This window comes from Pleurodeles waltl, chromosome 11 (genome assembly GCF_031143425.1).
Source record: "Pleurodeles waltl isolate 20211129_DDA chromosome 11, aPleWal1.hap1.20221129, whole genome shotgun sequence".
Classification (NCBI taxonomy): domain Eukaryota; kingdom Metazoa; phylum Chordata; class Amphibia; order Caudata; family Salamandridae; genus Pleurodeles; species Pleurodeles waltl.
Genome location: NC_090450.1, coordinates 1013898995 through 1013925376, shown reverse-complemented (window position 1 = coordinate 1013925376; position 26382 = coordinate 1013898995). Strand labels below are relative to the sequence as shown.

The following is a 26382-nucleotide window of genomic DNA, read 5'->3' as shown; positions in this document are numbered from 1 at the left end:
AACCAGTCTATTGCAGACCTACTCTCTACTTATCACCACTTAGACAATAAAGTCTCAACTGGCCAAGGTTAGCCTTATTGTCCTTCGTTTGGGGGGGGGTTGTGTGAGAAGGTAGCCTCTTTCTAGCCTTGTTACCCCCACTTTTGGCCTGTTTGTGAGTGTATGGCAGGGTGTTTGTCACTGTTTTCACTGTCTCACTGGGATCCTGATAGCCAGGCCTCAGTGCTCATAGTGAAAACACTATGTTTTCAGTATGGTTGTTATGTGTCACTGGGATCCTGCTGGTCAGGACCCCAGTGCTCATAGGTTTGTGGCCTATATGTATGTGTCACTGGGACCCTGTCACACAGGGCCCCAGTGCTCATAGGTGTGCATGTATATGTTCCCTGTGTGGTGCCTAACTGTCTCACTGAGGCTCTGCTAACCAGAACCTCAGTGGTTATGCTCTCTCATTACTTTCAAATTGTCACTGACAGGCTAGTGACCATTTTTACCAATTTACATTGGCTTACTGGAACACCCTTATAATTCCCTAGTATATGGTACTGAGGTACCCAGGGTATTGGGGTTCCAGGAGATCCCTATGGGCTGCAGCATTTCTTTTGCCACCCATAGGGAGCTCTGACAATTCTTACACAGGCCTGCCACTGCAGCCTGAGTGAAATAACGTCCACGTTATTTCACAGCCATTTTACACTGCACTTAAGTAACTTATAAGTCACCTATATGTCTAACCTTTACCTGGTAAAGGTTAGGTGCAAAGTTACTTAGTGTGAGGGCACCCTGGCACTAGCCAAGGTGCCCCCACATTGTTCAGAGCCAATTCACTGAACTGTGTGAGTGCGGGGACACCATTACACGCGTGCACTACATATAGGTCACTACCTATATGTAGCTTCACCATGGTAACTCCGAATATGGCCATGTAACATGTCTATGATCATGGAATTGCCCCCTCTATGCCATCCTGGCATTGTTGGTACAATTCCATGATCCCAGTGGTCTGTAGCACAGACCCTGGTACTGCCAGACTGCCCTTCCTGGGGTTTCACTGCAGCTGCTGCTGCTGCCAACCCCTCAGACAGGCAGCTGCCCTCCTGGGGTCCAGCCAGGCCTGGCCCAGGATGGCAGAACAAAGAACTTCCTCTGAGAGAGGGTGTGACCCCCTCTCCCTTTGGAAAATGGTGTGAAGGCAGGGGAGGAGTAGCCTCCCCCAGCCTCTGGAAATGCTTTGTTGGGCACAGATGTGCCCAATTCTGCATAAGCCAGTCTACACCGGTTCAGGGACCCCTTAGCCCCTGCTCTGGCGCGAAACTGGACAAAGGAAAGGGGAGTGACCACTCCCCTGACCTGCACCTCCCCTGGGAGGTGTCCAGAGCTCCTCCAGTGTGCTCCAGACCTCTGCCATCTTGGAAACAGAGGTGCTGCTGGCACACTGGACTGCTCTGAGTGGCCAGTGCCACCAGGTGACGTCAGAGACTCCTGCTGATAGGCTCCTTCAGGTGTTAGTAGCCTTTCCTCTCTCCTAGGTAGCCAAACCCTCTTTTCTGGCTATTTAGGGTCTCTGTCTCTGGGGAAACTTTAGATAACGAATGCATGAGCTCAGCCGAGTTCCTCTGCATCTCTCTCTTCACCTTCTGATAAGGAAACGACCGCTGACCGCGCTGGAAGCCTGCAAACCTGCAACATAGTAGCAAAGACGACTACTGCAACTCTGTAACGCTGATCCTGCCGCCTTCTCGACTGTTTTCCTACTTGTGCATGCTGTGGGGGTAGCCTGCCTCCTCTCTGCACCAGAAGCTCCGAAGAAATCTCCCGTGGGTCGACGGAATCTTCCCCCTGCAACCGCAGGCACCAAAAAGCTGCATTACCGGTCCCTTGGGTCTCCTCTCAGCACGACGAGCGAGGTCCCTCGAATCCAGCGACTCTGTCCTAGTGACCCCCACAGTCCAGTGACTCTTCAGCCCAAGTTTGGTGGAGGTAAGTCCTTGCCTCACCTCGCTGGGCTGCATTGCTGAGAACCGCGACTTTGCAGCTACTCCGGCCCCTGTGCACTTCCGGCGGAAATCCTTCATGCACAGCCAAGCCTGGGTCCACGGCACTCTAACCTGCATTGCACGACTTTCTAAGTTGGTCTCCGGCGACGTGGGACTCCTTTGTGCAACTTCGGCGAGCACCGTTTCACGCATCCTTGTAGTGCCTGTTTTTGGCACTTCTCCGTGTGCTACCTGCTTCAGTGAGGGCTCTTTGTCTTGCTCGACGTCCCCTCTCTCTGCAGGTCCAATTTGCGACCTCCTGGTCCCTCCTGGGCCCCAGCAGCCTCCAAAAACGCCAAATGCACGATTTGCGTGTAGCAAGGCTTGTTGGCGTCCTTCCGGCGGGAAAACACTTCTGCACGACTCTCCAAGTCGAGAGGGAGCCGTCCACCAAAGGGGAAGTCTCTAGCCCTTTTTGTTCCTGCAGAAACCTCAGCTTCTTCTGTCCATTCGAAGCTTCTTTGCACCCGCAGCTGGCATTTCCTGGGCATCTGCCCATCTCCGACTTGCTTGTGACTTTTGGACTTGGTCCCCTTGTTCCACAGGTACCCTAGATTGGAAATCCACAGTTGTTGCAGTGCTGGTTTGTGTCTTTCCTGCATTATTCCTCTAACACTACTCTTTTGTCCTTAGGGGAACTTTAGTGCACTTTGCACTCACTTTTCAGGGTCTTTTGGGAGGGTTATTTTGCTAACTCTCACTATTTTCTAATAGTCCCAGCGACCCTCTACAAAGTCACATAGGTTTGGGGTCCATTCGTGGTTCGCATTCCACTTCTGGAGTATATGGTTTGTGTTGCCCCTATCCCTATGTTTCCCCATTGCATCCTATTGTAACTATACATTGTTTGCACTGTTTTCTAAGACTATACTGCATATTTTTGCTATTGTGTATATATATCTTGTGTATATTTCCTATCCTCTCACTGAGGGTACACTCTAAGAAACTTTGGCATATTGTCATAAAAATAAAGTACCTTTATTTTTTAGTATAACTGTGTATTGTGTTTTCTTATGATATTGTGCATATGACACTAAGTGGTACTGTAGTAGCTTCACACGTCTCCTAGTTCAGCCTAAGCTGCTCTGCTAAGCTACCATTATCTATCAGCCTAAGCTGCTAGACACCCTATACACTAATAAGGGATAACTGGGCCTGGTGCAAGGTGCAAGTACCCCCTTGGTACTCACTACAAGCCAGTCCAGCCTCCTACAGGCGGCCCTTTAGCTTCTGTAATGCATATTCCGCCCGTGAGGTGTAGAGTGAGTTGAGCTCCATTTTAGCTTGTTCTAGGTGGCGGCAGTTAAGTGAGGTAGGGGCTCGAGTGTATTCCCTGGTCGCGTGGGCTATACTTTCTTCTAGTTTGGTCTGTTGGTCTCTCCTTTGAGCATTGGAGATGGCAGCATCTCTCATTAACTGGCCTCTAATAGTTGCCTTTGCTGCTGCCCATAGATGTAGGGTTGAGGATTCTGAGCCCTTATTATCCTTAAGGTATGTGGCTAGATGAGTTTTGAGTTGTTCCTTTCCTTTCAGGGTTCGGTATCTGGAGTTGAGGAGACGCCAAGGCTTACTGCCAGGCGTGATCATCCCTAGTTCCAATGTTATTAAGACCGGGGAGTGATCAGATAGTGCGGCCGTGAGGATGTCCGACAGTCGTGTCAATTGCATCAGCCGCTGTTCGATCAGGAAATAGTCTAGCCGTGATTGGGTCCCATGGATCGAGGAGAGAAAGGTATATTCGTGATTAGAAGGGTGTGATAGAGGCCAACAGTCTAACAGGCCATAATCAGAAAGGATATCATGTAGAAGAGCTTGATCTGCATTGTTGCCTGCATCGAGACCGCTTGATCGATCAAGAATGGCATCTTGTACAATGTTCCAGTCTCCTCCCAATATATATTGTGAGGCGCCAATCTGTGTTAATAGACGATTGAGAGAGAGGAAGAAGTGCGTTTAGAGCCTGTGGGAGCATATATGGAACCTATGCAAATTGTGGAGAGGCCTACCCTGAGTTTTGCGAGGACGTAGAATCCTTCCGGGTCATTCCATGTTTTGAGCAGCCGAAACTGTAGTGAACGACGAATGAGAATTGCTACCCCGCATCTCCTCCCAGTGCCCTGTGTTCCGTCATGTATGGATGGCCGTCACTAAAGAGCACTTTGCCCACCAAATCTCTACGAAGTTTTGCGGATTCTACTGAGGAGAGGTGTGTTTCTTGCAATAGGGCAATATCAGTATGTTTAGAGCAGAGATAGGATAATACCTTCTGTCATTTGACATAGTGGGTCATACCATGTACATTCCAGGATAGGATTGTGAGTGGAGTTGTCGTTCCCATGAGTGTCTTGTAGATGGGATCTAGTCTGTGGTGTGTATCTGTTTGTGTATTTGGCGATACAAGAAGAAGGGGAAGAGATAGGGAGAAGGGATGTCAGATGTAGAAATCCCCACCTGAACATGTAGTGAGGGTGATGCTGTGAAGAGTAAAGAGTGCGGTGGATATAGAACCTTCGGTCACCAAAAGGAATAAATAAAGTAGATAAAAGGATAAAACTAGAGGAATATTAGATAGGGTGCAGTGAGGGATATAGGAAGATATAAGGGAGGGAGGACTAGCCTCTAGATGGTTGGGACGTGGCTGGTAACCTAAATTGGTATACGGGTGAAAGGGAGGGTATGAAGCTCTGAAAATAAAGAGCCGGGATGAGTGATAGTGGGAGGAGGGGTAGGAAAGAGAACAGTAGCGAGAAGTAATTTGCTACCGAAAATTCTATTAAACTGCGGGTTTGAACCTGTAGGATCCACGCGCCGAAAGGATATTGTTACGGGGCGGGAATACTGTGGGGGGGTTGATGGTTTTTAAATAGCTTTGAAGGTCCGCCAGGCAGCCTCCTTGTTATATGTGTTTTGTGTCATGCGTGATGGGGCGCTGGGAATTATGGATATGAGGGCCGAGGCTTGGAGAAATGGAGATGGTAAATCATTCGGTATCTCTTATATCTGCGAGTATATGTAGTTCATGGTGTGTGTATTGCTAGGTGTTGCAAAATACCAAAAATTGTTGCAGTCTGTGGGGGTGCCCAGATAGAAATTCGGAGGGTATAGACCCAATGCTGGTAAATACGGGATGGGGATAGCGTTATTATTGTCTCTATCTGAGGAGGGTATTGCCTAATAAATCCGTTTTAGCGGCTGATATTTGTGTCCTCGTTGATCTAGTCGTAATGAGTTGGCTGTGGGGTTTTGTCTGGGGGACGTGTTTAGGGAGAACTGATAGGTCCAGCAGGAACATAGTGTGGTTGTGGGGGTTTGTTGTGCTAGAACCTTGCATACTCTTCCCATCTATTGCATGTGAAGAGGACGTTTGACCAATGTGGAGCCGTTCTTTCTTGCACTAATTTGTAAAATAACCTTGAGGGATGAGTGCGGAATGGACTCCTCATGGGAGAGGGGTACTTTCAACCTTGTTGTAACGATTATATCAAGAAGACCTGATCATAGAAAAATTAAGAATACAATATGTAACAATATATTTACATGACATTTACAACCCCTGAAATTGCCACTATGTATCCGGGCAGCAGTCATAATTGTGGCCCTAAGCTGGTATGGTAGTAGCATTGCTAATAAACATTGACCGTTATGCATCTGTTACATACAGAAGGATGAGGGTAGGACCCAGATTCCACCCAGACCCCCCCCCCACCAAAAAGACAGTCCTCAAATAGATTAGTTGGGTTTGCCACTTAGCTGTCCGAAGGTGAGTGGACCTGGCAACGGGTATAGATCTGGCATTCCTCCGGAGCTCTGGGTGCTCAATGTCCTGGATGATCGTCCATTGTTGGTTTCAGGGGGGAGCGGGCTTTGTCTCTGCCCATGTCTTGGGTGTGGTTAATTACCGCCTGCAGTATATGTTCACGGCTGTTTTGTGATTTAGGGGGGCGTTCATACATTCTGCCTCTCTTTTGTGAGGAAGGGTGCTGTGATTGGGATCGCAAGGTTGTGGTAGTAGGGGTGTTCCCAGTCTGGAAGGAGTCAGGGTCCACGTGTCTGGGTAAGGTGTCCATGGGGTGTGAAACAAGGCCATTCAGAAAGGAGCCGAGGTCTTCCAGCTCAGTGAAGTCCTTGGATTTGCCAAGGTAAGTCATCCACATACATGCTGGTTCAAAAAGGCCATATTTATTGTCTAGGTTCCTGAATTGCGACCGAAGAGCCAGGAATGCCTTTCGTTTTTCATTTGTCAATCTGGAGAAATCCGCAGCTACTCTGATCTCGTGACCGTCCAGGGAGATCGGGCCTTGTGTTTTAGCTGCGGAAAGGACTTGGCAAGCTTGCTCATAGAGTAGGAAGCATGTTATGATAGGCTGTAGTTTGTTGGAGGTAGCTTTATGGGGTGGGCCGATCCTGTGTGCTCTCTGGAACTCTGGTGGTGGTGAGAACTCTATGCCAGGCAGGAGTGATTTGAGGAAGGTCTTGATATCAGATCCCTCTTTGTGTTCCGGAATGCCAAAGAAGCGTACATTCTCCTGGCGACTCCGATCTTCCAGATCGGTAATCTTTGCTCAGAGGGATCGTAGCTCTGTCTGCTGATAGGGCAATGCCGCCACTTGGTTTTCCACAGCTGTGAGTCATTGGTCTAGGTCAGTTGCTGTCTCCCGAAAGCCGGCGATGTCCACTCGGATGGAGGAGGAGGCTACAGTTAAGTCTGTTATCTTTAGGTCCATTGCCTCGAGGCAACGTGCCACCGAGGCGATCTCCTGCAATATATGATCTGTAGCTTTCAGTGCAGGGGGGTCTGCTGGCGAAGACGTGGAGCAGGGCGTTGCCGCTTGTGCCGCCATGGTTTTTGGTTGTGCAATAGCCTCCGATAACAGTAGTTGGCGGGAATGTTTGCCTGAAGACTTCCCGTTTGGCATTTCCCTCCAAGTGTGAGGGTCTCCAGAGGGGGGTACCTAATGTATGTGCACGTGGTGGATCCGAGTTGCGCCGATCACAGTCCTTGTGTCTATTGGTCCAGGTATTGAGACCACAATAGTTGCATAGGGTTAGTCTCCGTAAGCGATGGTTGAGTAAAGGGTAGATTGACCAGCAGTATGGGACAGTTGAGCTGTGCGGGCTGCGGATGGCGTTTTCGCTTTTCCTTTCAGGCTGTCCGGGTGGCGGTAGGCCTCGATTCCTGCGTCATCTAGTATTTTGCGCCCTATGCCTAGATCTGCCTCCGGTCCCCTTTCAGGTGTTGAGGCTATTAGGGAGGGGGCAACATCTGCAGTGGGAGGTTCCCGTAGGTTGGGCCTGGGTACCTACTACATCAAGTAGGAAGCTATTGCAGGTGAGTGCAGGGTCTTGCCCCTCCGTATTCGTGTTGTCCCGCCGTGATGGCCTATTTCACTACCGCAGCGAGGGGCCCTTTATGTGGATCTCCGAACAGGGTAGTAGTTTGCATCAAGAAGGAGGATGCCGTTTATGTTTGCAATATCTTCTTGGTTTCCTGCCAGGGATGTGCATAGAAATATTTCTGCTCTTTAGGGCATAAGTGGTATGGGACCACAGTTCAGAGTTCCTCAATTAAGTAAGCTCTTCAATATGTGCTGGCTATTCTGGGGGCCTTCTGGTGCTGTGTTTCATGCCGATATCACTGTCATGGCAGAGCTTGATGTTAGGCCAGAGCAAAGAGCAATATGTAATTTGCAGCGCTGCCAGTGGGGAAGGGGGGTGAGGAGGGGAGAGGAGCTTCAGCCCCCCAATTTCTTACTTGTGTGCCACTCGGCGCCTGGCCCTGTTCTCTTCTTGTTTGCCGCACTGTCGAGGAGCGGCAGCGTCACAAATCCCCTTCGTGGCCGCTCCGCAGGTCGGATGGGCCGTCCACTCTAGGCCACGGTTCGGCGTGCGTCTGCAGGCCTTACGGGGTCTGGCGCTCGCGCTGGTACGGCAGCTGTGCCCCGCTGTAAATCCCCGTTGCCTCTGCGGTCCGCGTCTCCTGCGGTACCGGGGGGTTGTAGAGGAGGCTGCCTGAGGAGGACGTTGCTCCCGCTGAAGCTGAAATACGTCTCGGCGCGTGGAGCTCCGTCCTCAGGAGGCCATTCTCCTCGGCAGCCAAACCACGCCCCCCTAAATTGCTTTCTTAAGAATGAAGTCAAGTTTTTAAATTCTTGCATGCATGTGGATATGGGCCCTTATGTGAATCTCCGCTCCTCCTGGTATTAAGGTATGAGCCTCCTGTGTTGTCAGCTCCACATGACGTGAGTACATGCCCTTATGTGGCATGAAGGTAACCAATACAACTCCAGGGCATCTGGGTACACAGAGGTGAACTATGCCTCTCTTTGACAGGGCACCCAGCTGGCCTTTGTAAATGTGGCACTCTTGCTGGGTCATTGCTTCTTGGTCAGAGCAGGACAGAGGGTGGGCAGGGTGGATGGCTAGGCCAGCCTTTGTGTAGGACGCTGCGATGCCCACAATGTTTAGTCTAGGTGCTGCTTCTCAGGGCACAGGCTGAACTAGTGCAAACATGAACACAAAAGAGCCTTCGTGTTCCATTTGGGTAGGGACAAAACGGGGTGTTTTGACAGGCGATTGGCAGTCAGATATTGCACATAGTATTCAACAGAGTAGGTTAAAGCATACGGCGGTCCTGGAAAGGGATGAACCACCCCACTCCTCATATTTGCAATCCAAAGATTGGCGAAGATGCACAATTAAATCCAAGGCACATGCCCCAAATAATAGTCTCTAGCATCAGTTATTCCTCAGATTCGGTTCGTAAATTGTATCCCGTCTGTCTTCAAACACGTCTTATTTACATTCCCGTGAGTAAGTACACTCCATCGGTGTGAAAGTGTTCACAGGGAATGTGAAGAAGACATGTTTGAAGAATAATAGAGAGAGAATCTTGAAACTCTGCTCCTCCAGAAACAATTGAGATTTGACTGTGAGAAGTGTGACTGTTCCAGACGGACTGGGACATCATTTTCTTAGGAGTCAGATATTTGCCCGGATGAAGTCATGGGGATGCTCCCGAATGTCTAAATCTGTATTAACTGACAGTTGCCTGGGACTGTGAGACATCAGAAGAGTCAGAACTCTCCAAGAATAAGCAAACAGAAAAAAATAACGTTTCAAAGACTGAAATATTTTGGGGGGGTGCCTCAGATTTAAGTCTGTTCCATTTGGGTACTCTTAGCTTTGCATGGATTTCTGCAGTGAGGGAGAGAAGAGAAGAGTGCAGTGAAAAAGGCCATAAAGGGAGAGAGCATCTGTTGCCACCACTAAAGTGAATGCAACAGCCTAAAGTGCTACAGAGAGCATCTCTGACTACCAGAGTATAGAACACCTACAGCCCGAAGGGCTACAGAGAGAGCAGCCCTACCAGAGTACAGAACACCTACAGCCCGAAGGGCTACAGAGAGAGCAGCTCTACCAGAGTACACAACACCTACAGCCTGAAGGGCTACAGAGAGAGCAGCTCTACCAGAGTACAGAACACCTACAGCCTAAGGTGCTAGAGGTAGCAGCTCTGACTACCACAGTATGGAACACCTACAGCCTACAGCCTGAAGGGCTACAGAGAGAGCAGCCCTACCAGAGTACAGAACACCTACAGCCTGAAGGGCTACAGAGAGAGCAGCCCTACCAGAGTATAGAACACCTACAGCCCGAAGGGCTACAGAGAGAGCAGCCCTACCAGAGTACAGAACACCTACAGCCTGAAGGGCTACAGAGAGAGCAGCCCTACCAGAGTACAGAACACCTACAGCCTGAAGGGCTACAGAGAGAGCAGCCCTACCAGAGTACAGAACACCTACAGCCTAAGGTGCTAGAGGTAGCAGCTCTGACTACCACAGTATGGAACACATACAGCCTAAAATGCTACAGGCAGCAGCTCTGACTACCAGAGTACGGAACACCTACAGCCTACAGCCTAAAGGGCTACAGAGAGCAGCTCTACCAGAGTACGGAACACCTACAGCCTCAAGGGCTACAGAGAGCAGCTCCGACTACCGGAGTACGGAACACCCTACAGCCTCAAGGGCTACAGAGAGCAGCTCCGACTACCGGAGTACGGAACACCTACAGCCTGAAGGGCTACAGAGAGCAGCTCTGACTACCGGAGAACGGAACACCTACAGCCTGAAGGGCTACAGAGAGCAGCTCTGACTACCAGAGTACGGAACACCCTACAGCCTGAAGGGCTACAGAGAGCAGCTCTGACTACCGGAGTACGGAACACCTACAGCCTAAAGGACTACAGACAGCAGCTCCGACTACCGGAGTACGGAACACCCTACAGCCTGAAGGGCTACAGAGAGCAGCTCTGACTACCAGAGTATTTAACACCTACAGCCTGAAGGGCTACAGAGAGCAGCTCTCACTACCAGAGAACACCTACAGCCTAAAGAGCCACAGACAGCCTCTCTGACTACCAGAGTATGGAACACCCCAGAGCCTAAAGGGCTACAGAGAGCAGCTCTGACTACCAGAGTACAGAACACCTACAGCCTGAAGGGCTACAGAGAGCAGCATCTCTGACTACCAGCGTACAGAACACCTACAGCCTAAAGGGCTACAGAGAGCAGCTCTACCGGAGTACGGATCACCTACAGCCTGAAGGGCTATAGGCAGCAGCTCTGACTACCAGAGTACAGAACACCTACAGCCTAAAGGTATACAGACAGCAGCTCTGTCTACCAGAGTACGGAACACCTACAGAGAACACCTACAGGCGAAAGGGCTACAGAGAGCAGCTCTGACTACCAGAGTAAGGAACACCCTACAGCCTGAAGGGCTACAGAGAGCAGCTCTGACTACCGGAGTACGGAACACCTACAGCCCGAAGGGCTACAGAGAGCAGCTCTGACTACCAGAGTATTTAACACCTACAGCCTGAAGGGCTACAGAGAGCAGCTCTGACTACCAGAGAACACCTACAGCCTAAAGAGCCACAGACAGCCTCTCTGACTACCAGAGTATGGAACACCCCAGAGCCTAAAGGGCTACAGACAGCAGCTCTGACTACCAGAGTACAGAACACCTACAGCCTAAAGGGCTACAGAGAGCAGCATCTCTGACTACCAGAGTACGGAACACCCTACAGCCTGAAGGGCTACAGAGAGCATCTCTGACTACCAGAGTACAGAACACCTACAGCCTAAAGGGCTACAGAGAGCAGCTCTGACTACCAGAGTATGGAACACCTACAGCCTGAACGGCTACAGAGAGCAGCTCTGACTACCAGACTATGGAACACCCCAGAGCCTAAAGGGCTACAGAGAGCAGCTCTGAATATCGGAGTACGGAACACCCTACAGCCTGAAGGGCTACAGAGAGCAGCTCCGACTACCAGAGTAAGGAACACCCCAGAGCCTAAAGGGCTACAGAGAGCAGCTCTGACTACCAGAGAATGGAACACCTACAGCCTGAAGGGGTACAGAGAGCAGCTCTGACTATCGGAGTACGGAACACCCTACAGCCTGAAGGGCTACAGAGAGCAGCTCCGACTACCGGAGTACGGAACACCTACAGCCTAAAGGGCTACAAAGAGCATCTCTGACTACCGGAGTACGGAACACCCTACAGCCTGAAGGGCTACAGAGAGCAGCTCTGACTACCAGAGAATGGAACACCTACAGCCTGAAGGGCTACAGAGAGCAGCTCTGACTACCGGAGTATTTAACACCTACAGCCTGAAGGGCTACAGAGAGCAGCTCTGACTATCGGAGTACGGAACACCTACAGCCTGAAGGGCTACAGAGAGCAGCTCCGACTATCGGAGTACGGAACACCCTACAGCCTGAAGGGCTACAGAGAGCAGCTCTGACTACCACAGAATGGAACACCTACAGCCTGAAGGGCTACAGAGAGCAGCTCTGACTACCAGAGTAAGGAACACCCTAGGGCTTAAAGGGCTACAAATAAACAGTTCTGACTACAAGAGTACAGAACACCAGAGAATTGAATGCCTTCCAGCCTATAGGGCTATAAGCACACTGGGGACACAAGCTAAGGGATCCCCACCTCTCAGTGACCCCACACCGCACATAGATCAGGGTGCCGGTCACAAGGGGAGCTGGAAGAGTTTCCCCACAGTCTACTGTTAGAGGCATGTACCCCACGAAGATTAATCAGCAGCCATAGGTCATGCCAGGTCCTGGTCCTTGGAATGGTGGGCTCCCAGGAGAAAAGGAGTGCCACCTTGAGTATTCCGTCATCGCCCAACAGAGGGTGATGAGCAACATATAAAAACATGTAAATATGTAACATGTAAGGCACAGGTTAGGGTATTTCTGCTCAGGAAAAGACATGGTGGGGGTTTGTCGGTCAAATAAACTGAAGAGCCTATCATCACATTTTCCTCTATTTTTCCAGTTCTAAGCTTTCCCTGTAGTTTCCCCTGCTGCTGAGTCCCCTGTGGCCCCTCCCACCTCGTGTGCCCATTCGCGCTTCCCTCCCGCCTCCCAGCTGCTCCTCCCTCCCACCTCCCCCTCTTAATGGTGGCTGCTATACAGCCGCTGCGTGGCCGTGCCGCTGTTGCGCCAGAGGCAAGCCCGTCTGTGCCCGTCCACGCCTGGACCGCGCCCAGGGCCAGTCCCCCTGGCCGCCGAGATCTCCCTGGCACCAGACGCCACTACGACGCCAACGCCCTCCACGCCCACAGCACCGGCCGCTCTACCACCTGCTTCCAGGCCTCACCAAAGCTCGCCCACGGACCCTTCTCCTGCCAGAGCTGCAACTTCTCCACCCTCCAAACCACCACCTCGCCCGCAAGAACCGGATGCAACTACCTCAGGTGCATCCTTCTCAACACCCGCTCCGTCCAGAAGCACGCCATCGAGCTCTGGGACCTTCTTGTCTCCTCCTCCCCGGACATCGCTTTCCTGACAGAGACCTGGCTGAACCCTTCCTCAGCCCCCGACATCGCCATAGCCATTCCAAATGGTTACAAGATCACATGCAGAGACCGCACCAACAGACCGGGAGGAGGAATCGACATCGTCCAAGGAACACCATCAGAATCTCAACCAACACTGAAGACACCCTCAGCAGCGCCGAACACATGCACTTCCAAATCCACATCAACCCCAAGACCACCCTCAGGGGCACCCTCATCTACAGACCCCCCCGGACCCAGACCCCAGTTCTGTGACTCCATCCCCAGCGCTCTAGCCCTAGCTTCTACAGATTACATCCTCCTCGGGGACCTGAACTTCTACCTCAAACACCAATGACAGCAACTCGATCTCCCTGCTCGACAACCTCGCCAACCTCGGACTCAATCAACTCGTCACATCTCCCACCCATTCCACCGGACACATGCTCGACCCCATCTTCTCCGCCAGCAGACACATCACCTTCAGCCACACCACCGAATTCCACTGGACCAACCACCAATGCGTCCACTTTACCTTCAATAAACCCACCACCCACTACCTCCTGCAACCGATCCCCCGCCGCAGCTGGAACAAGATGAACAAGATCACCAACGACCGGCTAATCTCCGCCCTCGCCCGAGCCCCACCAGCTGTCTCCACTGATGCCGACTCAGCCACCGCCACCTCAGGCAGTGGATCGAAGACTGCGCCAACACTCTCGCCCCATTCAAAAAACCCGCTCACAACCACACCATCAGTAAGGCCACCTGGTTCACCAACGACCTCCGGACCTTCAAACAGGTCTGCTGCAAACTCAAGAGGAAGTGGCGCCAGGAAAAGACTCCAGCCACCCACACAGCCCTCAAGAACGCCATCTGCAAGCACCACCAGCTCATCAGAGCCACCAAGAGATCCCCCTTCAAGTAACGTATCGATAACAACGTGCACAACAGCAAAGAGCTCTTCAACATCGTAAAGGAACTCTCCAACCCCAGCTCCAGCACCAACGACATCCCACCTTCACAAGACCTCTGCGACTCCCTCGCCACCTTCTTTCACCGCAAGATCACCAACATCTGATACAGTTTCAACAACATGACCTCACCAACAGCTACCACACCTCCGACTTTCCACCCCCAACCACCCCAACCTCCTGCTCTCCTGGACACATGTCAACAATTCCAACACCATCAAAGTAATGAACACCATTCATTCCGGCTCTCCATCTGACCCCTGCCCGCACTACATCTACAACAGAGCAAGCTCGATCATCGTCCCCCAATTCCGTTTGATCATCAATGGCTCCTTCGACACTGCCACCTTCCTGGAAAGCTGGAAGCACGCCGAGATGAACGCCTTACTCAAGAAACCCCAGGCGGACCCCAAGGACCTAAAAAACTATGGGCCCATCTCCCTGCTCCCGTTCCCGGCAAAGGTACTCGAGAAGATCGTCAACAGGCAACTGTCCCACCACCTGGAGGAAAACAACACTCTGGACCTGTCTCAATCCAGCTTTCGCGGCAATCACAGCACCGAGACCGCCCTCATCGCTGCCACCGACGACATCCGGATCCCCCTGGACAAAGGCGAAACAGCAGCCCTCATCCTCCTGGACCTCTCAGCCGCCTTTGACACCATTTGCCACCTGTAGGAGGCTGGCCTGGTTTGTAGTGGGTACCAAGGGGTACTTACACCCTGTGACAGGTCCAGTTATCCCTTATTAGTAGAATAGAGGTGTTTCTAGCAGCTTAGGCTGATAGAAGGTAGCTATAGCAGAGCAGCTTAGGCTCAACTAGGAGACATGCAAAGCTCACACTATACCACTGGGGTCATATGCACAATATCATAAGAAAACACAATACACAGATATACTAAAAATAAAGGTACTTTATTTTTATGACAATATGCCAAAAGTATCTCAGTGAGTACCCTCAGTATGAGGATAGCAAATATACACAAGATATATGTACACAATACCAAAAATATGCAGTAATAGCAAAAGGAAGTAATGCAAGCAGTGTAAAGTTACAATAGTTTGCAATAGGAGCACATAGGTATAGGGGCAACACAAACCATATACTCCAAAAGTGGAATGTGAGCCACGAATGGACCCCAAACCTATGTGAGCTTGTAGAGGGTCGCTGGGACTGTAAGAAAACAGTGAGGGTTAGAAAAATAGCCCACCCCAAGACCCTGAAAAGTAGGTGTAAAGTGCACCTATGTTCTCCAGAGAGCACAGAGGTCGTGATAGGGGAATTCTGCCAGGAAGACCAACACCAGCAATGCAACAAAGGTGGATTTCCGGACGAGAGTACCTGTGGAACAAGGAGACCAAGTCCAAGAGTCACGACAAAGTCGAGATTGGGCAGATGCCCAGGAAATGCCAGCTGAGGATGCAAAGAAGCTGCCACCGGATGGTAGAAGCTGTGGATTCTGCAAGAACGAAGAGGACTAGGAACTTCCCCTTTGGAGGATGGATGTCCCACGTCGTGAGGAAGCTTGCAGAGGTGTTCCCACGCAGAAAGACCGCAAACAAGCCTTGCTAGCTGCAAGGTTAGCGGTTAGGGTTTTTGGATGCTGCTGTGGCCCAGGAGGTACCAGGATGTCGCCAATTGTGTGAGGAGACAGAGGGGGCAACCAGCAAGACAGGGAGCCCTCACAGAAGCAGGCAGCACCCGCAGAAGTGCCGGAACAGGCACTACAAAGAAGAGTGAACCGGAGCTCACCCGAAGTCACAAAAGGAGATCCCACACACCGGAGGACAACTCAGGAGGTTGTGCACTGCAGGTTAGAGTGTCGGGGACCCAGGCTTGGCTGTGCACAAAGGAAATCCTGGAAGAGTGCACAGGAGCTGGAGCAGCTGCAAATCACGTGGTACCCAGCAATGCAGTCTAGCATGGGGAGGCAAGGACTTACCTCCACCAAACTTGGACTGAAGAGTCACTGGACTGTGGGAGTCACTTGGACAGAGTTGCTGAGTTCCAGGGACCACGCTCGTCGTGATGAGAGGGGACCCAGAGGACCGGTGATGCAGTTCTTTTGGTGCCTGTGGTTGAGGGGGAGGATTCCGTCGTCCCACGGGAGATTTCTTCGGAGCTTCTAGTGCAGAGAGGAGGCAGACTACCCCCACAGCATGCACCACCAGGAAAACAGTCGAGAAGGCAGCAGGATCAGCGATACAAGGTCGCAGTAGTCGTCTTTGCTACTTTGTTGCTGTTTTGCAGGCTTCCTGAGCAGTCAGCGGTCGATTCCGTGGCAGAAGGTGAAGAGAGAGATGCAGAGGAACTCTGATGAGCTCTTGCATTCATTATCTAAAGAATTCCCCAAAGCAGAGACCCTAAATAGCCAGAAAAGGAGGTTTGGCTACCTAGGAAGGAGGATAGGCTAGCAAGACAGGTAAGAGCCTATCAGAAGGCGTCTCTGATGTCACCTGCTGGTCCAGGCCACTCAGAACAGTCCAGTGTGCCAGCAGCACCTCTGTTTCCAAGATAGCAGAGGTCTGGAGCACACTGGAGGAGCTCTGGGCACCTCCCCTGGGAGGTGCAGGTCTGGGGAGTGGTCACTCCCCTTTCCTTTGTCCAGTTTCGCGCCAGAGCGGGCTGGGGGATCCCTGAACCAGTGTAGACTGGCTTATGCAGAGATGGGCACCATCTGTGCCCATCAAAGCATTTCTAGAGGCTGGGGGAGGCTATTCCTCCCCAGCCCCGACACCTTTTTCCAAAGGGAGATGGTGTAACACCCTCTCTCTGAGGAAGTCCTTTGTTCTGCCTTCCTGGGCCAAGCCCGGCTGGACCCCAGGAGGGCAGAAACCTGTCTGAGGGGTTGGCAGCAGCAGCAGCAGCTGCAGTGAAACCCCGGGAAAGGCAATTTGGCGTACCCGGGTCTGTGCTAGAGACTCAGGGGATCATGGAATTGTCTCTTATTGGGGTGACAATTCCATGATCTTAGACATGTTACATGGCCATGTTCGGAGTTACCATTGTGACGCTATACATAGGTAGTGACCTATGTATAGTGCACGTGTGTAATGGTGTCCCCGCACTCACAAAGTCCGGGGAATTTGCCCTGAACTATGTGGGGGCACCTTGGCTAGTGCCAGGGTGCCCACACACTAAGTAACTTAGCACCCAACCTTTACCAGGTAAAGGTTAGACATATAGGTGACTTATAAGTTACTTAAGTGCAGTGGTAAATGGCTGTGAAATAACGTGGACGTTATTTCACTCAGGCTGCAGTGGCAGGCCTGTGTAAGAATTGTCAGAGCTCCCTATGGGTGGCAAAAGAAATGCTGCAGCCCATGGGATCTACTGGAACCCCAATACCCTGGGTACCTCAGTACCATATACTAGGGAATTATAAGGGTGTTCCAGTATGCCAATGTGAATTGATGAAATTGGTCACTAGCCTGTTAGTGACAAGTTGGAAAGCAAAGAGGAAGCATAACCACTGGGGTTCTGGTTAGCAGAGCCTCAGTGAGACAGTTAGTCATCACACAGGGAACACATACAGGGCACACTTATGAGCACTGGGGCCCTGGCTGGCAGGGTCCCAGTGACACATACAACTAAAACAACATATATACAGTGAAATATGGGGGTAACATGCCAGGCAAGATGGTACTTTCCTACACCACCATACCCTGCAAACACGCTTCCACGACAAGGCCCTGGACTGGATCACCTCCTTCCTCACCGCCAGAACACAGTGTCTGGCTCCCACCATTCCTATCTGAAGCCACCAAGACCATCTGTAGCGTACCACAGGGCTCCTCCCTCAGCCCGACACTTTTCAACGTCTACATGGCACCGCTCACCAAAATTATCCGATCTAACAACCCCAACATCATCTCTTACGCCGACGACACCCAGCTGATCCTCTCCCTCACCAAGGACCCCGCCACAGCTAAAACCAACTTCCACGAGGAAAAGAAGGCCGTAGCCAACTGGATGAAGAACAACCGACTAAAACTTAACTCAGATAAGACAGAGGTCCTCATCCTCGGCCACACCCCCTCTGCTTGGGACACCTCCTGGTGGCCGCCCTCACTGGGAGCCACACCAATGCCCACCAACCACGCCGGCAACCTGGGTTTCATCCTTGACTCATCGCTCTCCATGACCCAGCAAGTCAATGCCATCTCGTCGTCCTGCTTCAACACCCTTCGCATGCTCTGCAAAAACTACAGGTGGATCCCTTCCGAAACCAGAAGGACGGTTACCCAGGCCCTTGTCACCAGACTGCACTACGGCAATGCTCTCCACGTGGGAACCACAGCAGCTCTCCAGAAAAGACTGCAACGGATACAGAACACCTCTGCACGCCTCATCCTCAACATCCTTCGCCACAGCCACCTCACAGCCCACCTGAGAAACCTACACTGGCTTCCCATCAACCAAAGGATCACATTCAAACTCCTAACCCATGCCCACAAAGCACTCCACAACGCCGGACCGGCATACCTCAACAGTCGTCTCACCTTCTACACCCCGAACTGTCATCTCCGTCCCACCAAACACGCCCTCGCCACCGTCCTACGCATCCACAGGACAACATCCGGCGGCAGATCCTTCTCCTACCTCGCTGCCAAGCCCTGGAACACCCTCCCCATCCACCTACGGCAGACCAAGGACCTACTGACCTTCAGTAGACTCCTCAAGACCTGGATTTTCGAACAGTAGCAGCTCCCCCTCCACCCCCGAAGCGCTTTGAGACCCTCATGGGTGAATAGCGCGCTCTACAAATACTCTGATTGGTCACCTTGCCACTCTGTCACTCATGTTTGTACCGAGTGTAGGAGTCACGCTGCCTCCCTCTGCTCTCTGGGCTTCTGGGAGGACAGCCCCCCGCAAGCAGGCTTGCACCCTTACCCTTCATGAAGAAGGGGAACATCTGAACCTCAACAAAAAAGAACCCACCGAGCTACCGCGGCCCCGGCCCTTTACCGCGGATCTCCTTTGCACCATCTGCCCTTGTGCGAGAGCACTGCACTGTGCTGGTGTGGGAGGAGGTATGTGACGTTGGCTTCTGTAACAGATCATAAAAAAATCTAAACTATAAGGGGGTTGTATACATGCTTCTACGGGTCTTGGTGCGATGTGCAGTGGTACTAAGGATGCCTTGGTCCCACATCCTTTACCGCCGGTTGTATATGACCCCCTCTTACCTCTGGGTCCGGGTGCCACTGCACCTGCTGCACCATTGATGGCAATCCCCTGAGAATGGATGAACATGAGATGCTAGTCCCCTGACCATCTTGGATGCAGCCCCTGTAAGTTGCATTTAACACAGTGTAAAGGACACGTGCCCGGCCTCGGTGCAGGGGGTGCCAGTGACTTCTGGAGGGAAGTGTCCTGGGAGCAGAGCCAGCCTCGCATCCCCGGCACCCGCTGCCAGCCTTGCTCACATTCAGAGCCTGCAGTTCCACAGGCGGTCACTGGATGGCGCAGACGGGCCTTGGACCGTCCGCGGGCCGAGCAGGGATGCTTTAGGACACAGCACATAAAGAAGCCTGTGAGGGGCTCCTAGGGATGAAGGCTCACAGGAGGAGGAGGAGGCAGACGAAGAGACTTCTCAGCTGCTGCGCTGCAAACTCTTTGGCGCATGTTTTTAAATTAAAACGCATGGACTTGGGCGGCAGAGAGCGCCTGGAAGAGGCGGGATGTGCGCCTGGAAGCCCTGGAGCCCCTGACACAGCGCTGTAAACTTCATCCCAGCCCCGGGGGGATGGCAGAGCCCCGGCATCTCCCAGCCTTGGACAGGAGAGTCCTCCAGTGGCTGCAGGGCTGGAGGGGCTGGAGGGCAGCTTCTCGCTGCTGCAGAACATGAATCCGCGGAGCTGGAAGACGGGGGCACCATCTCTGCGCGGGGGAAGGGGCGCCGGAGCCCGGGGGGCCACTATGGATTGTCGGGGGGCTCCCAGGTGCTGGAGTGTGAGCCTGTGTGCGGCGGTGGGGCTGCTGCTCGGAGCCTGTTCTTGGACAGGTAGGTGCGGCGTCCGGGTCAAGGTGTGCAGTTCACTGTTAGTGCGGGTGGGGGGGGGGGTGCCCGTAGCTCCTTGAAGCCCGCCAGTCTGCCTTAGGCGCTCAGTCGAGGCTATATGTGAAGCCGAGACTTTCATATCGGAAGAAGGATTCTCTGAGGTCCTAGGAGCGGGGGTATATCTGTGCGTAACAATTGTCTATTACTTAAGTGTTCCTGCGCAATATATCACCGCCCGTGCGAGAGCAACGTACAGTGAAGCAGTGTGAGCCCCCTCCCAGGGGTGGCCCCGTCTTACTCACTACAGGGCCTCCACTGACACTTGTTTGCTGACAGGGTCGGTCCCGGACCTCATTCGTTCCCGACTTTTCATTCTAAATGGGGTTGAACTTGGACTTTGTAGCCGCTGACTTACTATCTGTTGAGAAAACTCTTTCTTCCAGAGTTAAACATGTAGATAAAATGCCAGAACGTTGCCTGTTTGTGGACAGAAACCTCTAAAAGTGCGTTTTATTTGCATTTCTTAGATTTAGGAGATTTGTAGTCTCGAAATACCAAGAAAGTGGCTTCAGGGCACTGTGCCCAGCAAACTTCTAACGTGAGCAGATGTTCCTTATTGATGTGGATATGGGAACTGGGGTGCAGTTGAGGTGTTTTGGGTTTCACTTGTCTGATCTCTGTAGGGATTCACTTGTCTGATCTCTGTAGGGATTCACATGTCTGATCTCTGTAGGGATTCACACGTCTGTTCTCTGTAGGGATTCACACGTCTGTTCTCTGTAGGGATTCACACGTCTGATCTCTGTAGGGATTCACACGTCTGATCTCTGTAGGGATTCACACGTCTGATCTCTGTAGGGATTCACATGTCTGATCTCTGTAGTAGGGATTTTGATGTCAGCTTTCTAGGGATTCACAAGTCTGATCTCTGTAGGGATTCACAAGTCTGATCTCTATCACACTATGAGGGAATGACCTCTTGGAGTTGCACATGCCCATCTGTATATTAGGAGACGATGGGACATTTTGTTGCGATTCATACTTCAGACTCTGGTAGAAGTCCTTCTCAGAGTGGCTTGTTTGGTACATGGTTCAGGAAGTGTGGAATAGCTTGATTGAGAATGAAATGCCTTATTCGTTTGTGAATCAGATCAATTTGTGGAATTTACATTTTTGATCAATATCTTGGCTACAAATAGATGAAAACATGAAAAAGAATCTGTGTGGTCTGTGTTCTGGGCTGTGATGTATGATAATCCCCCCTGTGGTCTGTGTGTTGGGCTGTGATGGGCTGACTTGTGGGGAAAGACATGTTTGATACATTTACAAATAAGAACAAGAGAATTTGTAGGATTGAGGAATCTGGGTCATGTGACTGCCCACGGCAGGACACATTTGTGAACTCACACAACTGGTGTGTGGCCTGAGATACAACTTGTTCTGAGTGATCTATTGGTCCGCGTGCCATGCTACTGTGGCACAATCACAGAGCAATACATGTCTGACCTGCATGAAGGGCTTCAATGGACTTTAATTGGGGCAACAACGTGCGTGATCCATGTAGTGGCAACAATACGGTGAAATAGTAGAAATCCCATATGTGATCTGTGTGTCACGCTCAAGGGCAGGATCTGTTCGGAACCTAATCAGATCTGTCTGTTTCACTTTGAAGACACCATTTCTAGGAAGCACGTTTGAATTATATTTTTGACTGCGGTGGGGAGATTTCTTTGAGACGATTGTTGCAATCTTGCTTTTCGCCATGGCAGGATTTTATGTTGGTGATGATCTCATGGAAGTGGCGAGCAGTTCCCTGGGTCAGCCATCAATGGGTTCTGTTGTTGGGAATCAAATGGATGATCTTTGTGTCAGAATGCGATGCAATGATTTTGTGGGAATCAAATATTTTATCCATGTGTTTGAAAATGTCATCCCTGATCTGTTTCAGGCTACAAAGCCATGATTTCTTGGAGCTTGTGCGTGTGATTGGTGCATCAGACTAAAACCTGTCATGTTTTTGAGAAACACTTGTGTGATCTGTCTGTTGTTGTGTGATCTGTGTGTTGGCCTACTGTGGGGTAATTTGTTGGTGACCACATCTTAGGCCATTGTCTGATTGATGTGTATGGATTCATGTGACGAGCTGTTGGGATCTCGTGTCATCCTTGTATCTGACGATAGAAGGATTCTTTTTTGGGATCTGGTGACGTGTGTCTCAGCCTGTGCTGTGCTATGATGCTGTAGTATGTCTCATCTAGCTTCTCGGGTATTATAGAGGGGTTGCATGAGAATCACCTGCCTATGATCTCTGGATCCGGTCAGAATCTCTCACCATCCTTGTATGGGTTGTTCTTTTAATCATATATCCCATCCATATGTTCAGCTATGATACAATGAATTGCTCATAACATGCCTGATCAGAATTGGTGAATTTGCTCGGAATTGCCTGCTTGAGCTGCTTGCATCAGACAACACAACTGTTGGGAATCACATATATAATCCATGTGGCGAGGCATGGTGGTGTGCACTGTAGACATGTCTGATTTGTTTTTTGAGCTAGTACTGGAACATTTGTTGGAAATCGCATGACTGATATGGATTTCAGGCTTTGGTGAAAACTCAAGTTGAGAATTACATACGTGATCCATGTTTGAGGCTACAGCAAATGTATGTTGGGATTTAAATATACGATCCAAGATTCAGCTAGAATAAGTTGAATGGTTGTGAACATATCTGACCTATGTTTTAGGCTGCGTGGAGGATTGCTAGGAATCGCATGTCCAGCTTCAACAGGAATTCCATGATGGCAATCACAAGTTGAATCCATGTGCCAAGCCACAGCAACTGAAGTGTTAGATATTGCATGTCTGATGCATGTATTGTGCCAGGAGGCGATGAATGTGTGGGAATGTCTTGTCTCATCTTTGCACTGGCTCATTGCAGGAGGCATCTTTGGGAGTCACATCTTTGGTCCATGTTTGGGGTATAAGGCGTGAGCTTGTTGGAATCTGCTATCCCAGAGTCATACGTGGAGTTGTGTAGGAAGCCTGTGTTTTGATGGTGTACTTTACTGTTTAGTCTGGACTCATTGTTTTAGTCTGTGGTGGGGTATGTGGCTGTCTTGTGTGGTGGGACTCTGTGCCCTGTAGTTCCCTGAAGTTGTGGGGCCCTCCTAGGCCAGGCTGCCCTGAGCTCATATTTGTTGCTGTATAAAAGGCTTGTGTTTGGTTGATGTGCTGCATACTTTTAATCTTCTCTCCTGCTTGTGTCAGGCGGTTGTGGTAGTTTGTCTCTGGTGTGATAGAACTGGTGTTTCCCTGAAGTCCTCTGAAGTTGTGTGGACTCTCGTGGGCTACACCGTGTTGCCTTGGGCTCATATTTAGAGTTGCATAGCAGGCCTGTGTTTGGTTGATGTCATGTATTGATAAATCTTGTCTCCTGCTTGTGTCAGGCTGTAGTGGTAGTTGTTGTCTCCCATATGATATGATATGATGTGTTTGTTACTTGAAGTCCTCTGAAGTTGTGTGGTCTCTCCTTGGCCTATGCCATGCTGCCTTGGGCTCACATTTGCAGGTGTGTATTAGAATTGTGTTTGGTTGGGGTGCTGTATTCATTTGTTTTGTCTCCTGTACATGTTATGCTGTGGTGTTAGTTTGTGAATGGTGTGAAAGGACAGTTTGTTTCCTGAAGTCCTCTGAAGTGTGGCACTCCTTGTCATATGCCATGCTGCCTTGGACTCATTTACAGTTGTGTAGTAGGCTAGTGCTTGGCTGGAATGCTGTACTGGCTTGTCATGTCTCCTGGTGTGTCAGGCTGTGGTGGTAGTTTGTGTCTCCTGTGGTGATAGGCCTGTTAGTTCCCTGAAGTTCCATGAAGTTGTGTGGTCCCTGACTGGCTTGTGTCAGACTGTAGTGGCAGTGTGTGTCTCTTGTAGTGATAGGACTGAAGTTGTGTGGTGTTTGACTGGCTTGTGTGAGTCTGTGGTGGTAGTTTGTGTCTCCTGTGGTGATAGGACTGTTAGTTCCCTAACGTTGTGTGGTCTCTACCTGGCTTGTGTCAGGCTATGGTGGTAGTTTGTGTCTCCTGTGGTGATAGGACAGTTAGTTCCCTGAAGTTCCCTGAAGTTGTGCGGTCTCTACCTGGTTTGTGTGAGTGTGTGGAGGTAGTTTGTGTCTCCTGTGGTGATAGGACTGTTAGTTCCCTGAAGTTGTGTGGTCTCTACCTGGCTTGTGTGAGTGTGTGGTGGTAGTTTGTGTCTCCTGTGGTGATAGGACTGTTAGTTCCCTAACGTTGTGTGGTCTCTACCTGGCTTGTGTCAGGCTATGGTGGTAGTTTGTGTCTCCTGTGGTGATAGGACTGTTAGTTCCCTGAAGTTCCCTGAAGTTGTGTGGTCTCTACCTGGTTTGTGTGAGTGTGTGGAGGTAGTTTGTGTCTCCTGTGGTGATAGGACTGTTAGTTCCCTGAAGTTGTGTGGTCTCTACCTGGTTTGTGTGAGTGTGTGGAGGTAGTTTGTGTCTCTTGTGGTGATAGGACTGTTAGTTCACTGAAGTTGTGTGGTCTCTACCTGGTTTGTGTGAGTGTGTGGAGGTAGTTTGTGTCTCCTGTGGTGATAGGACTGTTAGTTCCCTGAAGTTGTGTGGTGTTTGACTGGCTTGTGTGAGCGTGTGGTGGTAGTTTGTGTCTCCTGTGGTGATAGGACTGTTAGTTCCCTGAAGTTACGTGGTCTCTACCTGGCTTGTGTGAGTCTGTGGTGGTAGTTTGTGTCTCCTGTGGTGATAGGACCGGTAGTTCCCAGAAGCTGTGTGGACTCTACCTGCCCCACCCCCTCTGTCTCGCGCTCGTCAGGTCCCACACTCTGGATTGGAGGCTGTAATTCCGCCGCCGATATCTGTAAATGACACCCCGGGGCTGCTAATGGAGACTTCCCAACTGATCAATACTGAGTGAGACGCCAGGGCACCCCGGCCCTGTTTGTTTATTATGTTAATTAGGTGTCGCTGAGGGAAGAGGAGACGCCTGGCAGAGAGCAGCCCGTAAACTTGACTCTGAGGGGAGAAAGGGAAGGGTTGGGGGTGGGGGCAGAGGGCCTTGGGGATCCTGGGCAGAGAGATGTCTGCCCCCTCCCTCCTTCAGCCCATTTATCTGGCATTAGCTCCTGTTGGCACTCAGTGCAAGATATGTGAATGAGATCGGAGGATTACCCACAACGCTCTCTTATTCTCGCGCCCAAGACGGCGCCGTTCCCAGGGCACCTCTTGTGCAATGATCTAGAAATGTGGGTACCACGAGTCTGGGGCGCAGGCAGCCTCTGTGAAATAGCCTCGAGTTACAAAGAGGGGAGACGACTGAAAACACAGACCCACTGAATAGTTATCTAGCTTTGTGTAGCGCTTTGCTTGTTGCCTTGCGCATCGAAGCACTGAGGCGTAGTCGGAAGACACTATGGGCAGCCAGATCCGCATTTGTACGTGTTTTCCAAAGCGGTTGAGATTCTCCAACAACTTTGAGATGTCGGCCTACTGCTGGGCTCTCAGACCCGCTTGTCCCCCTCTATTCCAAGCCCCCCACCCCCCGAGTCACGTGGCCCAGCCTTTGCTTAGAAAAAATGAGAGTAAAAGTTGGGTGTCTGAAGAGAACCCGCAGCGTGACCACAACTTCTGCACCGATGCAAAACCCAGAGGGGGGGAATGTTGGGGTGCAGACCCGGGGGCATCATTTATTTTATAAAGTATTGTTCAGCTGTGTATCTGCTTCACACTCAAGCTGTTGCAACCTGGGTGAGGGATTGTGTGTGTGTGTTGGGGGGTGGGGGAGGGGAGGGGACACAATCATGCTTGAGAAATGTTTTGAATTTTGCAGTAATCTGTGCATTGTGGTATCATTATTCTGGCGTTTCCAGGGCGCTTCATACCAATCTCAACCGCTATCCACACAAAATACAAGCTTTGTGTGTTGCATTGTGTTGTAATTGCATTTATATAGCGCTTCCTGCCCCTGGCTAAGCGCTGTAAAGCCCATGTGAAACTGTCCTAAAGGCTATAAATACTCGTAGCCCCACCCAAACACGACAGTTTGACATGTACATGTGCCGTTGCTGCCACTAGGTGTGTGGCATGCCACGAGGTTGTGCCAGGCTGTGAGGTGCACCAGCCTGGTGCCCCCTGCTCCGTGCAGTCTGTGCGTTGATTGGCACTGAACTTCTTTGGCGGTATTTCTCCAGCAGTGGAGTTTTGCGGGTGGCCTGTGATGGTGTGTGTGTGTGGAAGGGGGATAAAGGAGGATACAGGGAGACCACCAAGTTCATCAGACTTTGCACCACGGACCAGTGTCGAAGGTCGGAGCAGAGACGTCGTCGTCGTATCTCAGAGGCTGCCAGCGTGCCCCCGCCCGCCACAATCACACCCCCCCACCCCGGTTAAATGCCCCCATCTCATCCACAAGACAAGCCAAGACACGAGCCACTCCCGGCCGAGGACACGCGTGGTTGGGATCTCGGAAAGGAT

General features: G+C 51.1%; 1 protein-coding gene across 2 annotated transcripts in view; it reads left to right on the top strand.

The window, feature by feature from the left end:
• Nucleotides 1-19387: 19387 nt before the first annotated feature.
• The window catches only part of TMEM132C (transmembrane protein 132C), a 1220720-nt gene continuing 1213725 nt past the window's right edge, over nt 19388-26382 (top strand). The window contains exon 1 of one of the 2 annotated variants that reach the window (XM_069215371.1): nt 19388-19882. In XM_069215371.1, coding sequence (XP_069071472.1) covers nt 19723-19882 — 160 coding nt within the window. In that variant the 5' untranslated portion in view covers nt 19388-19722. The remainder of the gene's footprint in view (nt 19883-26382) is intronic. The other variant, XM_069215372.1, reaches the window with a different exon arrangement.